This window comes from Onychostoma macrolepis, chromosome 19, assembly GCF_012432095.1.
Source record: "Onychostoma macrolepis isolate SWU-2019 chromosome 19, ASM1243209v1, whole genome shotgun sequence".
NCBI lineage: Eukaryota > Metazoa > Chordata > Actinopteri > Cypriniformes > Cyprinidae > Onychostoma > Onychostoma macrolepis.
Window position 1 is genome coordinate 24,218,942 of NC_081173.1, and position 17,516 is coordinate 24,236,457.

At 37.7% G+C, this 17,516-nt stretch overlaps 1 protein-coding gene across 1 annotated transcript; it reads left to right on the forward strand.

Moving 5' to 3' along the window:
* The first annotated feature begins 1,890 nt into the window (after window positions 1–1,890).
* On the forward strand, window positions 1,891–17,130 carry LOC131525153 (interferon-induced very large GTPase 1-like). The gene is given in 8 exon segments (XM_058752523.1): window positions 1,891–1,918; window positions 2,762–3,001; window positions 6,126–6,295; window positions 6,297–6,401; window positions 6,502–6,802; window positions 8,480–12,457; window positions 12,753–12,755; window positions 16,311–17,130. Coding segments are annotated over 8 exon segments (5,565 nt in total). The 3' UTR covers window positions 17,051–17,130.
* Window positions 17,131–17,516: the final 386 nt, after the last annotated feature.

Sequence of the window (17,516 nt, forward strand, 5' to 3'; positions counted from 1 at the left end):
CGAATCTCTACCGCGCAGACTCTGGCTCCAAACGAATCTCTTCTGCGCAGACTCGGGCTCCAGATGACGTCATTTACTCAAGATGGCAGTAGTCATTCTGAGATGTATTCGCTTCACTTTTCTATAGTGGAAGGAAGCGGAGACGCCGTCGTCCATCTTTTTTTAAAGTCTATGGTTTGCCTGCGTCCCAATGTGCATACTATCCATCCTAAATTCTATGTGATATTAGTCATTTTCAATACTATTTAGGGCAGATAGAGTGGATAGTAATATCATAGTATGCACATTGGGACGCAGGATATGTCTGAACGCTGTGATGGGTCCTTAATAAAGTGACCATTCAGAACTTTTGGCTCATCTGAGTTTTCTTTTGCTAGTATCAAGATACTACACTCACTTTCGGTGAGCTGCTGCCAGAACACAGCCGAGTGAGCCGACACTCAGCCGCAATTGGCCCGATTGCGCTGGCTGCCTGGGCTTCCTTTTTAGATCAAAAACTGGATACAACTTGGTTTCCATGCAATTTGCCAAAAATCAATGCTATGAAAAACAGTAAACATATAACGTAAAAACAGAAAAAGCTTGTCAGAGACTAAAAATATGTGAGAAATTAATCATTATCTGTTTTTACTCTGTTTTATTGCCCACATATTTTAATCTTCAACATTAGCTGCCTGCATGGACACAATATTCTTTGTCTGTCATGACAACTTGTGGTGACTATTTGCACACTGATGTACTGATTTGTACTTAGTACAAGCAACCTTATTTAACATTAAGTATTTATTGCTATTTGTACTTCTGCATATTTTGTTGTCTCTCAAACCCTTGTGAAATTAAAATGGGTTTCTCACACTTCTTTTCAGTTCTTTTCCTTTGATGGATTTTTGACTGTGAAACTAGATAAAGAAACAGTGAATTTTGATTCAAAAGACTAGTCTCAATTTCAAGTAACCTTTGGGTCTTAAAATGCCCCTATTATGGATTATGAAAGGTTCATATTTTGGTTTTGGGCATAGTTCATGAACTATAACAATCACGAATGAAAGATAAGCCATTCTTTTACTTCAGTCTGGTCTCAGTAAGATTTTTCTATTAGTTCTGTGATTAAGATACTCATTAGATACTTCTTTTTCTTTTCTTTTCTTTTCTTTTCTTTTCTTTCCTTTTTTTTTTTTGAGAAGAAATGTGTCATGTATTACAGATGTTTTAATGTACTGAAGGCTAACAAATTAGTAAAGAAAAGAGTGCATATACACCACAAAAGATACAGACTTAAAGCTGTATCTAAAACACCTTTAGTCATATTTTCCTTAATTAAAAGGACACATCGGGGTATTTTGGCCAATACTGTGATTCCCACAGAATGATACAGTGTCTCTGACTGTCTATGGGGTCAGGAGAACACTTAAATGTGTTTTGCAGCTTATTAAGTTACATGAAATTATACTTTCACTTTAACTGTGTGTTCACTGCCAGAACTCTTGTCACTTGCATTTGTTGTTTTTATTTTTTATTTCCTGATGAATGTTAATCTTGTGCTCTTTTCCCAGCATGTAACAAAAGGGTTTTAATGACAGTTTAATGATGTTTTACGCCAGAGAAAATTCCCTTAAACACCATCAAACATTTAACATCATTTTAAGAATGTGAACCATGTGAAGAATTAATTTCCTTGTTAAATCAAAACAAGCGAATCCCAATCTACAAGCAAAACCCTCTCTGGTACATGTATTGCTCTTCAAATGTCCATAATTGGGCTAGTGGGTAGTATCTCTGCTTTCCTTCTGTCCATCATTGCAACAACCAACACCAAACATTAAATATAACCTCAAATTAATCTGATTTACCCGATTACTCAGTAAAACATCACATTTCACTGATGAATATATGGGTATTAAAACTGAATACAATCCAGGTGAGTCCAACATGTGAATACAGCCCCAATAAGCTGTTGTAAGAGCACTAAGTGTACTAAGAACAAAAACAAATAATCTCTCTGTGAACGTATTCTGTATTTTAAATGTGTTTTTCAAAACAGAGTCTTTAAAGAAAACTGTAACAGTCATTTCGCTCACCACCCATTACAGGAATTAGACGTATGTAATCAGAAGTGAAAGTATTCCTTTAATTAGTGCATGGGAATGTCTTTTATTTAAATACAGACATACACACAGTCATTTGTGTGTTAAGTCTCAAGGTAGATGCATCTCTTAAGCTACAATATGTGAATCAACCTGTAAGTATTATAATATATCAGTCTTAAAATCAACATTATTATCACCCCAAAGAAAACGGGCAGGCTCTGAAGAAAGAGATGGAGGACCCAGATGAAAGGTAAACTAGAACCAAATACTCCCTCATGGAGAGAATTATTATTATTATTATTATTATTATTATTATTATGATTATTATTATTATTACAGGGGAACGAGATATGTACATACACATGAAGAAAGAACTGAAGGTATGGAAATATTATTGTGTAATTTACATGTATTCATACTTTAAACATGACCTTTCTCTTCAAAAGGCTCATTGCCAAACATCAAAAATGTTATGCAGATATAAATATTTCAGCAGTCACCAGTCTTTTTATCAACTAATAATCTCCTAAAAAAATGAATCAATGAATCTGTGATTATTAACTCAATCTATGTAGTTTGTTTACTAAAGTGGTGGAGAAATTACACACTTCAGCTTTAACAAAAAACATAGAGTCATGTAAATAAACTCTTCTCTAATTTTTCCCCTCCCTCAGGTCATATCAGATTTACTCATGTTGGCCCACACTCTGTGCGCTTAGAATGGGGAGAACCAGGTGTGGACGTGAATGGACAACAAACATTCAAAATCAGTTGGACGTCTGCAAAATTAATTTGTTCCTACACAACACAAGCAAATAATCATGAGATACATGATCTCTCACCTGGCACAAAATATAAGATCAAAGTAGTGGCAACTGAGGACAACAAGTGTCTCTATGCATCTGTGTGCACAGGTAAACTTATTGCTGCTTACATTGGTCATTTACATTATATTATACAATACCACAAATAATCTGAGATATGCTGAGAAAAAGAAACTAAAATATCTGTGCATGGAACTGTGTCGCTGGCATTTTAATGGCCTCTTGAAACAGGGGTAGACTGAAGAGCAATTCGTAGATCGTGCTCCACGGCCAGGCGCTGGCTTTTTTTTTCTTTTTTCCTTCCACGTATGCCAGGGATGAGACTGCTAGCTCACACAAGTAATAGGTTGAAAATGGCAACAGCACATTGATGGCGCATTCTGAGATGGTTATTCGTGTCCTGTCAATCACTGCGTGGAATATTAAATTGAGCGCAGACCACTACAAAGGGGCGGCTCTGAGCGAAGCGGGCTGGGCAATTCTCTTCTGAGAACAGTCTAATTGGCAGTTAATACATATTTAAACTTTAAATATGTACGAAATATATCAGTGTTTTTTCGCTTAGACATGTCGTTTAGACATGCTCATAAGTTGGCGTTTTGATATATTTTTTAAATATATGCTGTTAAAGGTTATTATATGGTACGATTGTTATTTTAGGCTGTTTAAATTTGAAAAAAGCTGAGATTCTGCAGGCACCCCTAGCCAGTTGTCACGGCACCCACTTTGGGGAACCACTGGACTAGACGGACAGACAGTTCACAATCAGCCTCCGTGGCTGGTTCCGAACAGGACGAGAGTTCAGAGATGGCCTCCTTGGCCAGTTCAGGGCAGGACAAAAGTTCATAAGCAGCCTCAGTGGCCAGTTTGGGACAAGGAAAGAATTCATAAGCGGCCTCCATAGCCATGACAGGACAGGCAGAGAGTTCACAGACGGCCTCCATAGCTGAGACAGGACAGGCAGAGAGTTCACAGACGGTCTCCTTGACCATAACAAGTAGGGCAGAAAGTTCATAAGTGGATACCACTGACACCTCTGGAGGTTCTGCAGCGGATGCCGCCACCTCTGGAGGTTCTACAGCAGTACCATCAGGAGTTTCAACAAATGCAGAGAATTTCGAGAAAGCTCTTGGGGTCGTGACATAGGCATCAGGAAACAGGGAGATTTCATTGAAACTGTCCCTGACAGGGTAGATACGGAGTTCAGTAACGGTCTCTTCAACCGTGACATGACAGGCTGAAAGTGCATTGCTGGGCGCCACCACCATGCAAGAAGCTGAAGCGAGCGCTGCCACCTCGGGAGGTTCTGCAGCATATGTCGCCACCTCTGGAGAAACTCCAGTGGGCCCCATCGTGTCTGTGGGCACAGCAGCGAGTGCCACTACCTCAGGAGGTTCTGTGGCGTCAGCTGCCACCTCTGGAGAAATCATAATGGACATCGCCACCTCAGGAGGTTCTGTGGCAGTGTATGCAGCCCAAACACACCCTAAAGCGATCCCCATCATGGGATCCCAAAACATAGGAGTAGCGACCTTCTAAACCTCCCCAAATGTAAAGGGAGATCCACAAAACTGCAGGACAAAGTCAATAAACTGTACCAGGGTCCAGCTGGTGGTCTTCCTCTGGAAAGTTTAGAGTAACGTTAGTATCAAGTCCGCTCCAGAAACCGTCCTTGACTGTAGCCTCATCACCAGGTACGAGGTGGCAATACAAAAGGAATTCCTCCTCATAATGTTCAATAGGTCGGCTATTTTGAAAAATGGAGCAGAGCACACTTACGGGGTTGCAAAAAACTTTGGCTGACTCCATACCTGATCTGGTGCTCAATAAAGCTGCTGGATCCGGTTTAGGCGGTTGATTCTGTAACGTAGGAGTCGTGACAACGGAGGTGTGGATCCAAATGCAGGCTTTATTATTAAGATTAAGTCTGACAGGCAGGGTCAAAATACCAGCAAACAGTAGCACACAAGGTAACCCAAAAGGGTAATCCAGTAACAGGCAAAGGTCAGGGCAGGCAGCGAATAATAATCCAGAAAACAGTCCAAGATCAAAGAAAACAAAAGGCAAGGCAAGGAAACACAGAATACCAGGAAACGTTACAGGCTAGCAATCAGTCGCAATGTGAGAGTGTTTGTGTGCCATTCTTATAGTGTGAGACTGATGAGGTAATGAGAGACAGGTTACTGCAACTGATGATGAGTGCAGATGAGTCCGGGGCAAAGGACCATGGGAAATAGAGTCCTGGGTGAATGGTAAAAGTCAGGGATGGTGTAGTCTCCGTCTCAGACGTCACGCCCACAGAACGTTAGCTAAACATCTGATGAATATGGTAACACTTCAGGAGTTTCGAAATCGTCATCGGATTGGTTGAATTATACAGGATTTCTGGGAGACGTGTGTGTCGCGTTCTTTAATGTTCCGCCTGGAAACAAAGATTCCGTGACGCCAAACTCCCTCATGAAAGAAGAAAGCCATCGTGTTTCCAACTGATGGCGAGCGCTTGTCAGGATCAACCAAACACTGAATTTTCAAAAGTATGTGAAAATTTTAAAGTTCGCAGCATAGAATCTTTAAAATATGTCTGAGAGTTTTACGCACCGGTCTGTTACTGTGGCGACATTTCCTCGCCCCTAAAAATGACGCAGAACAAAACGAAACGTGATTGGTTGCATTACTTGTCAGTCATATGGCCTCTTGGGCGGGCTTTGGCCATTCAAAGTGGAAAAAGTTCCCAGACCTTCAGCTGTCAGTCTGAAGGTCTGGCTACATGAGACTAGGGATGGAGTGCCCACTAGTGGAACTTATGGGCACTCCAGCTGGTGATTGTGACAATAGTGCTTGTCCATGCAAAACACAATTCGGGTTGTTGCCAGGACTTAATACTAAAACTGGTTTAATTCATTCATCCATTTTCCACACCATCCTATGTAGGGTCATGGCAAAGCTGGAGACTGTCGCAGCATCTCATGACGTATACAAAAAATATAATAAATATAATTTAGGATTATTAAGCAAATAATTCAGAATAAAAACAAACCGGGTGAACACTGTAATTTTATATACTTAAGGAGTGAAAGGAAAGATATTTAACTTTTCAGAGTTTGGAAAAAAAAATTAAGACAACTTCGGTGAGAATGTAAAAATGAATAACATGATAGTTGTTCAGCTGTGTGGAATTATTTTTATTGAGTTAACTCTTTATTTTTCCCTAAAGTAATCCCTGCACCAGTGAATTTTGAATATGTCTCAGATGACCCAACATCTGTCTTATTAAGTTGGAAGTCGCCTCAGTTAATGGATTCCAGTCATTACAAATTCCAAGTGATACTGTATAAAAATGAAGAAGAAACACAGTTAGTGGATGTGGAATCAAATGTACATGCATTTTTTAATGAGAAATCTTCTTCCTGCCACTGAGTACAAAGCTACAATAAATACAATTCTGGATGATGACAGACACAGTGAACCACCTTTTTATTCCTCCATACAAGTGACTGCTTTAGGAGTCGTCTCATTTACAGCTAATACATTCAAATAATATTTATACTGTATATGTTAATGCTCAAATTCAATTATTATGCACAAAACAGTATGGTGTTTTATTATTCTCTACAGAGCCACTCCCACCTGAAAACCTGCAGATCAAAAATGGTGCAACTACAGTTTATCTGAAATGGATTGATCCCATTACTGATGACAACATAGAGCACAGCTTCAGAGTGGTCTACAGTAATGAAGCCAATACAATAGAATCGTTTCTTACAAAGGAAAAAGAAGCACATCTATTAAGCTTACAACCAGGAACTGAATATTCCTTCTCTGTCTATACTGTAGTTAAATCAAATGGCAATGAACTTGAGAGCATTCCAGTAAAAATCACACTACGCACAAGTGCGTTATTATTATTATTGTTGTTGTTGTTGTTGTCGTCATTATTAACAACACTGCTAAAAAGACCAGGTTGGAACTAGGGATGCAACGATTATAGATTTTGTTGGTACGATTATAGTCTGAGGAATAATCACGGTTACACGATTATTACGATTATTATGCATGTATTCATTTCACAACATAAAATCACATAAACACTCTTTAGATATTAAAGTGTTATTGATTGCTGCCTTTGAAACAGAAATAACACAGTAACCAATAATACAGCACAAAAAAGTACATCTCTCCTACTGGAATTAAAAACGTGACCTCTGCTCTGTAAACATCCATGTCAGTATTTCCCTTTTGAAAATAACAAATGGAAATAGATCACAAATGTATTTGGTGTTTTCATTTTGTATATTCTTTCTACATTTCTTTTGGACCTGAGGTACAGAACTTGGAAAGATGGTGAAAAATAAATTGACTTATGAATAATACTATAACAGGGATGATAAATCACAATATTAATTAAGTATTATTAATATAAGACTAATATTAACTTTATCCCACAGAGGACACTGTTACTAATGAGGGAATAAACTAAACTATTATTGTAATCAACTGTCATCCATACTTATTCATTTTAATAATCTTTATTCATCTGATTTTACATATGGCCTGAGAAAATATCTATTAATTTTGGTTTGTGAGATCGAGATCGAGCTGCCCACACAAACATTTAGGAGGACAGAAACGTGTTGTCAACGCTGCCCAGCGACTTTCATTAATAAAATAGCTTATAGAGACTGGATCGCTACATTATATTAATCAGCAAAGAGGGGGTAAAATGACTGTTTAAATAACTAAACTCAAATCTTCATTGCTTAAAGTGACGCGCAGATGTAGGTAGGCTAATTCACACGCTCTCTCTCTCTCTCTCTCTCTCACCGCACTATTTCTTCACGTCGTGCATTAAAATCGTTTATTGCATAGCGAGAACAGGTTGGCGAGCTGTGCATTATCCCTTATGTATTCGCTCTTTAGCAATTTTTACGGCACTATTTAAATGACGCCCTGGTCATTCTTGGTGTACCCGAAATGGTCCCACACTATCGACTTCAGTCATTTCTCTGGTGGAAATAAAGGATCGCTGTTTGGTTCCTCTGTCATAGTTAATCTAGTAGCCTCCATGTCTCTGATAAGCACGGCATTTTAAGATGGTGCACCGCTAGTGTAACTTTGTTTTAGTTTTGCGCAAGTTTCAACAGTTCCATTCCGTGCAACAGAAACACTCGGTGTAGCAGAGCCTTTAAGATTAATTAACCGTGACGTTTTAAAGCGCGGTTAATCGTAAAACCGGTTAATCGCTGCATCCCTAGTTGGAACATCCAGTCTAATGTTCCAATTGTTGTTAAAAGGAATGTAAATGTAAACTGTCTTGCTGGTTAAGCCAGGTAGAGGGATAGTTTAATATTGAGATATTCAAAATATCTTTTTTTGTGTGTTTCACAAAAGAAAAAAGTCATAACATGAATAATTTATGACATGGGTGATGTATCCCTTTAAGAAGCTTGACTGGAGCACCAGCATCCAAAATATATGCTGGTCTTTTCAGCAGAGAAAGAAACATTTCACACAATAATTTACTATCATTATTTAAAAAGGGTATATTAACGGTATAACCTTGTATTGCAGATATAAATATGGAATCTGTATTAATGGAACTGGGACTACAACACCATCTGAGGGAGAAACTGACTCTAAATTCTGTGTTGGAATTGGGAAAATCACCCAATGATGACCAAACTGCACAGAATTTAAAATCTTTGCCGTGGCTTTTTCTTAGAAAGCTAATGATGGTCAATTCATCAGCCAGAAGTATAAAATGTGCTTCAAAGAGTAACTCTGAAACATATGAACAGGAAAGCATCAGTATTTTGGAGGTATCTACTGATTTTAATGAAGATCAGGAGGGCATAAATCCACTAGATTTGATCACAGCTCTGTTCCACTGTGCAGATCCTTTCCTCCAACAAGAGATGGCTCTAAAAATGTCAATGTGTCAGTTCGCTGTTCCTTTGCTGCTGCCAAACTGTGACACAAAGGAGTGCACTCTGATGCTTTGGGCTTTGAGGGACATAACAAAACAGTTTAGATTCCATGGTTTAGAGGAAAGCAGTATTGTGCTGTCCGATTTGCCCCTGATCTCTTTTGTCAGACTTGGAAAAAATCCAAATCTTTCCAAATCTGAGTTTCTGAACAAACTCCTCAGCCACAAGCAGCAAAATTATGACACTTTTGTTCACAGGAAACTAGAGAATGGTAACATTCAAAAAAAGATTTGTAATGGTCTTATTGAAATGAGCTGGTATCTCCCTAGGGGTGAGAAAAAAATTGACATTTTCAAAGAGCCAGTAGCCGTGGCTAATCTCCGTGGGGATATTTCTGATTTTGAAGTCCAATTTGCCTTCCTGAGCCAAACATCCTCTGCAATTTTTCTGTTCTGTGACGATTTGGACTCAAATCAGACATTTCTGAACTCCCTGCAGCTCAGATCAAAACTGGTTATTATTTGCACCACAAATGATCAAAAATCAAAAGACAATCTCAAACAAAGATTGGCACAGATGAAGCTCAAAACACACTCTGTAATCCTCAAGGATGGGAAGATGAATGATGCTGAATTTGTTGCTAAACTAAAGAAGACAGTTGATGAAATAGTTGCAAATTCTACAAAAATGAGCATTGAAAAAATGTCAAAGATTGCACCCAATCTGGGGATTCATGTAGATGAAGACAATACCATTTCTCAAAATGCAAAGGAAAGGGCATACAGAATCACAAGACACATTGAAAATATACCTGAATATAAAATGAAGGAACTCCCTTTGCAAGGGAAACCGTGGAAAGAGATATCCAAACTGGAGAAGGAAATGTGTCGGCTCAAAAAGGCAAGAAAACAAAACATTGAGTACTATATGAGTGAACTTAAATGTCAAATCCAGAATCTAAGAATGGAACAAGGAAACCATATGATGAATGATGCAATAAATCAATTCATTTCTGCCTCATGCTGCTCTTCAAATGAGCAACTATATTTTCTCAAATGGATGAAAATAACTTTGGACAGTCTAACACGAAAGCACCTGTCCAGGCTTCAGGAACAGTATAAGGATGCATATCAGAATCCCACAGAAGATAAAGAACGTCTCAGAGAACTGGATAATCAGATTGCTAGCAGCTCTTTAGGAGTTCAACACTTCATGAGAGAGGTAAGTCAGCTCTATGAGTCTGCACACTTCCAAGGGAACTGGAAATATACTGCCCTAAAGAAAATGCCAGAAATTTGTGCTCAATTGATGCTGCATGGTTTTCCTCTAGAACTTATTGATGGAGATGCATCAAATATTCCACTGATGTGGATTGAAGATGTGCTTGCGGCACTTAACAAACTGACAACACCTCACAACAGGATACGAGTTGTGACAGTTTTAGGAGTTCAAAGCAGTGGGAAGTCGACTCTCCTCAACACAATGTTTGGAGTTCAGTTTGCTGTAAGCAGTGGCAGATGCACAAGAGGCGCCTTCATGCTTCTAATAGGCGTATCAGAGGAATTCAGATCAGAGCTTCAATGTGACTATATCCTTGTAATCGACACAGAGGGCTTAAAATCTCCAGATTTGGAAAAACTTGGTGATAGTTATGAGCATGATAATGAACTTGCAACCCTGGTTGTTGGACTGAGCGACATTACAATTGTCAACATTTCCATGGAAAATGCTACAGAAATGAAAGACACTTTGCAAATTGTTGTTCATGCCTTTCTCCGCATGAAGGAGGTGGGAAAAAAGCCCTGTTGTCATTTTGTGCACCAAAACACTGCAGAGGTTGCTGTGCATGAAAAGAAAGCACGAGAGAGAAAGATGTTCTTGCAGAAGCTAGATGAAATGACACAAGCAGCTGCTAAAATGGAGAAAAGGGGCAAAAACAAGAAATTTACAGACATTCTAGAGTATGACATTGATAAAAACAACTGGTACATACCTGGATTGTGGTTTGGAACTCCTCCTATGGCACCTGTTAACGCCGGTTACAGTGAAGAGGTGAATAACTTTAAGGATGGCATACTTGACATTTTGAAGAAAACAAAAGTCCCAGCACAGGATTTCAAGAATTTTGCTGAATGGATTCAAAGTCTCTGGAAGGCTGTCCAATTTGAAAACTTCATCTTCAGTTTTCGCAACAGTCTTGTCGCTGAAGCGTACTCCAAACTTTGTGCTGAGTTTAACACATGGGAATGGGCCTTCAAGAAGCACATGATTGACTGGTACACAAAGTCTGAGACCAAAATCTCCAACATGGGTGTAATGTCCACGCAGTCAATGGATGCACCTAATATCGATCACATATTGGTTGACTTAAAATATGAATTTGCTGCTGAGCTTGACAAAGAGGAGAAAATCATTTTTGATCAAATTCAGCAATACTTTGAAAGTGAGGAGGAACATGTACATCTTGTTGAAAATCACAAGGAAGACTTTTTAAATAGTGCACGGGGACTTCGAAGAGAGACTGAGATACATTTAAAGAACAAACTGGAAAATGCTGTTTTAGTAAAGAAGGGAATTAAAAAGGTGGAACTAATAAAGCAAAATCAGAGGGACACCATGAAAGAAAAAGTGCTCAATCTGATCAGTGGCTACAGGAACAGAAGAAAGACTTTCCTCTCTGAAAGTCAACTAAATGAGGAATTTCAAAAACTGTGGGATGGCACTGTGAAACAGTATTCCTTCACAGCTCCACCAAGGCAAGATGTGGTAAAGGAAATATACAGACTTTTACACAATAACTTGGAAATGAAAGGTAGGGCAGTACGAGAGATGCTGTTAAATGTCACCAGTCTAGATCAGTGTGGAATTGGACCCTTTTTTGCAAAGGATGAAACAGAGAATAGAATTCAAACATTCACACATTCACTTCCACCTGAGCAGAGGGATCGAAGAAACAATTTAATACAAATGGCATGTGAAAGAATAACAAATGATTGTTGGACAATCATTAGTTGTAAGACAAGAGAAAAATCAGACTACAATAGTGCTGACACACAAGAACTGTTGTGCTCCATTGACAAGAATTTGGAAAGCTGCAATGAATCAGAGATGAACCCTGAAATTGAAGCATCTCTCAAGATCCACATCTGCGGTATTGCAGCGAGAGCTTTCCAGAAAAAGCATGCCGACTACATACAGAGAACTGATCCTTTGAAATCTCTTGAATGGTTCAAGGACCAATGGTTAGCTGACTTTAAAGACCTCTACTACCAGCGAGACCAGTGTCAGAACAAGGCGGAGATGTGTGTCTGGCAATGTGTCGCTCCTGCCGTGATGGAATACATCCAGAAACGTCTTGGACCTGACATTGTGGATCAAATGCTGACAGGTGAAAGAGGCTTTGCTTTTAGCACACGAACATTTTTCCAGTTCTCGCTTTTAAAAGAGCTGCTTCAGGATGACGACTTCAATAATATTTATGCATATGTGGAAAACTATGAGAAGTATGTAACTGAGTGGATTTTAGAGAAAATCATTGGACATTTTTCAGAAGATGATGCTTTGCTTAAGTTAGAGATAAAACATTTGAACATAATCATCAACAAACTCAAGCAAGCTGTAAGTGCACAGAGAAAGGCAGATATTTGCCATAGCAATGACCTTCGAGGAACCAACAACCACAGTTTTGTGACCAGTGTCTTTACACGTCTTAATAAATATTTGGTCGCACCTACTGACACCCTCAATGCAACTCTGTTTTTAAACAGCTCAGATCCTACTGTGTTTGCAGATTGCCTTTTATCATCAATACACAACATGCATCAAAGCTTAACAGATCAGTTACGCAGAGAAAGCGATGTCAGAGATAAGTTAAACAGACTGTCACTGAACAGACCTCAACAGATGCTCTTCAGCAGAGTGTTTGGCTGTGGTAAAAAATGTCCATTCTGCAGTGCACCTTGTGAAGCTGGTGGAAATGACCATGCTGAACATTTTGCCTCCGCCCATCGGCCACAAGGCATTTGTAACTACAGCTGGGTTTCAAGTGGAAAACTAGTCCCTGACATATGCTCATCTGTTGTTGCTAGTGAAAAAGAATTCTGTGGAAAAGCCACAAGATATGAGTGGCATCGATTCAAGAAATACAGGCAAATCCATCCAGATTGGAGGATACAGTCTGACACTAGCATGAGGGCCACTGATTTCTGGAAGTACATCTTTGCGAAGTACAATACTAAATTTGCTGAACGATACAATGTTAAGCCAGCAGACATACCTGCTGACTGGTATAGGATCTCTGTACATCAGGCTAACAAATGCTTGGAAAATACATTTAAATATTAAAAAAATAAATAAAGTAGAACTGAACTGAAGATTCACCATTGACCAGGCCACTGAGTCTGTGTGCAAAGACCCTGAGTTAGGAGGATGTCAAATATTGTACAGCAATTTTTTTAGATAACAAGTGCTTGGTGAATGACAATCATTGAAGAAAAGACTTACAATCAGGAATAGATCTTTCAACAAATCTGTCGAAAAAGTTTATTCAATTTAATTTAATTGTATTCAATTTATTTAAACAAAAATCAAGAGAAATATCTTTCTATTTTAGATTACTGTCAAACATTCTTTGGATGAAAAAATATGAATGATCTTCTGTAACATGGTTAATGGTTACTTATATTTAGCAAATCTCTTACACTGTGTACAATGTTAACTATTTTTAAACTTTTATGATTTTACATTTGCCATTCTAATGTCTAATGTGTGTAGAACTTAATGTAAAATTAAAAAACAACATGTGACTAACAATGAAACACTTGAACCATTTGCTGAATAATTGGAGAATTAGACTTATAAATTAAAGAAAAAAACTATAAAGGTTTTTCTTTGTGGACTCATTTGGACACATTTTAGAGTTGAAAACACTGGCCTTGTGTCTGTTTCCTCACATAAAGCACTTATCCATACATGTACACACAGTTTACAATTTATTGAATTATCTGAACAATCCACTTAAATCTATTTCCTTTAGCATTACTGGGCAAAAAGGATTCTCCACACCAGTAACAAGATGTTAATCCATTTTTAGTTAAATCACATCAATATATTGAGCCAACATCTGTGACATTCTCTCAAAAAGTGTAGTGGTATTAAGATGTCTTTGGAAAATGATTGTGTGAAACTAAGGAGAAAGATAGCTCTAGAATAAGGGAAATGATTGATTAGTATACCTGTGTTGCTCTGTCTCAAAATTTCTAGACAAAATAGCTCTTAATATTTTTTCTTAACTAACTTTTCTGAGTACCTAAGGCATATGTAAATGAATAGATTTGTACACAATCAAGTTGTGTAAAACAAACTACATTTGACTGTACTCACTATGACCTTTAAAGGGCTACTCCTTTAATCACTTAGTTTCACACACTTTCACAAGCTTCGTTCGTCTTTGGAACACAATTTAAGATATTTTGGATGAAAACCGGGAGGTTTGTGACGGTCCCATTGACTGCCAAGTAAATAACACTGTCAAGGCCCAGAAAAGTATGAAAGATACCACCAAAATAGTCCATCTGCCATCAGTGGTTCAATCTGAACTTTATGAACATAACACTTTATTAACGCTTTATGAACTTTATTTAAGTTACTGGTCTTTCAAAATAACATGAGTTATATTAAGGTCAGTTGTATTTAATTAATGAGAAAGTACTGCTAGTTTACAGTAATAAATAAAAATGCTGCCTTGGACTTGCTCCATCAGGCACAATACTGTTTACAGTACCGGTACATAGCATGATTTCTCATAGTTTATGGTTTGATTAGAAAAAAAAAAGAATAACTGAAGAAAAAAAAAGAATTAAAAAAAAAATTCAATCACAATTTTTAGTATTTGGCCCTTGCTGGGTGTGGAGAGCATTTTTGTGGCACTAGGAGGAATGGTCTGACCAGTTTTTGATTTTTAAACCTAAAAAATACCTGTGGTATTTTGTAAGAGTCTCACAAGAGGACATATCTGTAATATTTTTTGTAAATGTACTTTGTAGGGAAATGTAGCTGAAACATTCTGGTAAAGAGAGCAATGACATTAACCAGAAAACATGATAAAAATACACAGAAATATTTTCATATTTCACATTTCACACTTTGTCAAATAGAAAAAAACAGCACATAAGTCACAATAGAGTTCATATAACGTCTATATGCCGCTTTGCTATAAAAAAAAAATACGCCTTTTTAAAAGGTATAGTGTTCTCAGTAGAAAGAAATGTAGCTGTTGAAAGTTTATTGATGTGCTTCGATCCGGTTTTATTGTCATGCTATCACAAAGTACACTGTCCATAGTCATTGTCTACTGGGCATTCAAGAGTGCAGCTTTAAGCTACCTTCAGCCATTTGGCAGCTCAGTAAACTCAAATTAAACAAACAGACATTTTTACTTTAACTGTGTTCTCACTGCCAAAAATTTCTTGCATCAGCTGAAAACATTCTTGTGCCACTGGTTTTATTATTTGTTTCCTGATTTATGTTTCTCTGCATCTTCCTCATGCCTAACATTCAAAATATAAAAAAGCATTTTCGTTTCCAGTAACAAGGGTAAACCAGTCCAACCAGTGCCCACCCCCAAACCCCCACACTCATAACAATAACTGAGCTCATTTAATCAAAACTGAAAGCATTACCTGTCATATTAAGAAAGAAACCATAATTTTGTCTATGACTCTCATGGAAGATGCATCTCTCAAAACACACTGAGTGAATCAACATGTGAGTATTACAGTATATTTTCTTAATTTGCGTTATTGTAGCCCATGTTTTTAACAGTTTTTTAAGTAAAATGTGTTTTTAAATAAACAATTTTCTCCTCTTTACATTTGATCAAAATATTTAGTTTTAAAAGACTGTTGAGAATCTGTAAATCTTAAACAGATTTGGTAATAAACATTAAATATTATTACATATCAAATAAGAAAAACAATATCTTTGTTTGGTAAGCAAATTCTGATCATGCTCTCTCCATCATACCATAGTACAACTTCCATAAGTAGACAGATAAATGTTCAAATATATTTCTTCAACATTATTATTAAATATTACCCCACAGAAAACTGCCAGGCTCTCAAACAAGAGATGGAGGACCCTGATGAAAGCAGTGGTATTCACAATGTGGATAAACAAGAAGAAACTGATGGTATAGAAATATGATTCATAATATTCAAAATGTACATGCTTTCATACTTTAATGTGTCATTTCTCTTTGAAGGGTTTATGTCACATATTTACTTAAGATTGCCTTCTTTTTTTCTGCAGTTTTGAAGTTAATGACTTCGACAAGATTTCTGCGTATGTGCAAAATTACGAGAAGTTTGTAACTGAGTGGATTTCAGAGAAGATCATTGAACATTTTTCAAAGGAAGACACCTTTCTCAAGTTAGAGATGAAACATTTGAACACAATTGTCAGCAAGCTCAAAACAGCTATTGAAAGTGCAAAAAGCATGACAAAAAACAGCTGCAGTTTCATGACCAATGTCTTCACATGTCTTGATAAAGAGCTGGTCATACCAATTGACACCCTTAGTGGAACTCTGGCTTTAAACAACTCGGACCCTGCTGAGTTTGCAGATTGCCTCAAATCATCGATAGAAAAAATGCATAAGACCTTAGCAGATCAGCTACGTGGTGTAAGGGATGTGGAGACCAAGTTAACTAGACTCTGAGTGAACAAACCTCAAGAGGAGCTCTTCAGCAGAGTGTTTGGCTGTGGGGAAATGTGTCCATTCTGCAGTGCGCCTTGTGAAGCTGGTGGAAAAGATCATACTGAACATTTTGCCTCAGTTCATCGGCCAGAAGGTATTGGTAACTACCACTGGATTCACACAAAGAAATTAGTCCCTGACATATGCTCGTCTCTTGTCGCTAGCGAAAAACAATTTCAATGTAAAGACACAGAACATGAGTGGCATCCATACAAGGAATACAGAGAGATCTATCCTGACTGGAGGATACAGCCTGACACTAGTATTGAGGCCACTGACTTCTGGAAGTACATCTTTACTAAGTACAACACGAAATTTGCTAAGACATACAATTTAAAACCAGCTGACATACCTGCTGATTGGCATTGCACCTCTGTACATCAGGCAAATGAATGCTTGGATGACACATTCTTGTTGAATTCACACAAAAATAAAGATGATGATCCTATCAGTAAATAATGCAAGTAGAGCTGAAATGGACTGAAATCATGTCCTACGTTCACAGGCTCAATGACCAGCGTTGCACTTCCCAAAAGCATCAAAAGCCCAAGTAGATTGTAGAACTGTAGCCACCGATGGGGTTATGGGAATTCATAATATTGCACAGCAGTTTTATTTTTTGCTCAGTGACATTCAGTTAAAAAAAATGATCATTTTTGAGTGCATTATCATCTAATAAAGTATGTAACCCCAATATTGATTAACAATGAAAAACATTTTTATTTTCATTTATATTACTATCAAACATTGCGCGGATAAAACAAGATGAATGACCCTTTATGTCTTTCTCACTGTACTATAAACACACTGACTGTGGCAAATATTTTACGCTATGAACAGTGTCAACAGTTTGAAATGTTTTATAATTTTACATGTGTGTACTTCATGTAAAAAAAGACAGAATAGCAATAAAAAAACATGTATT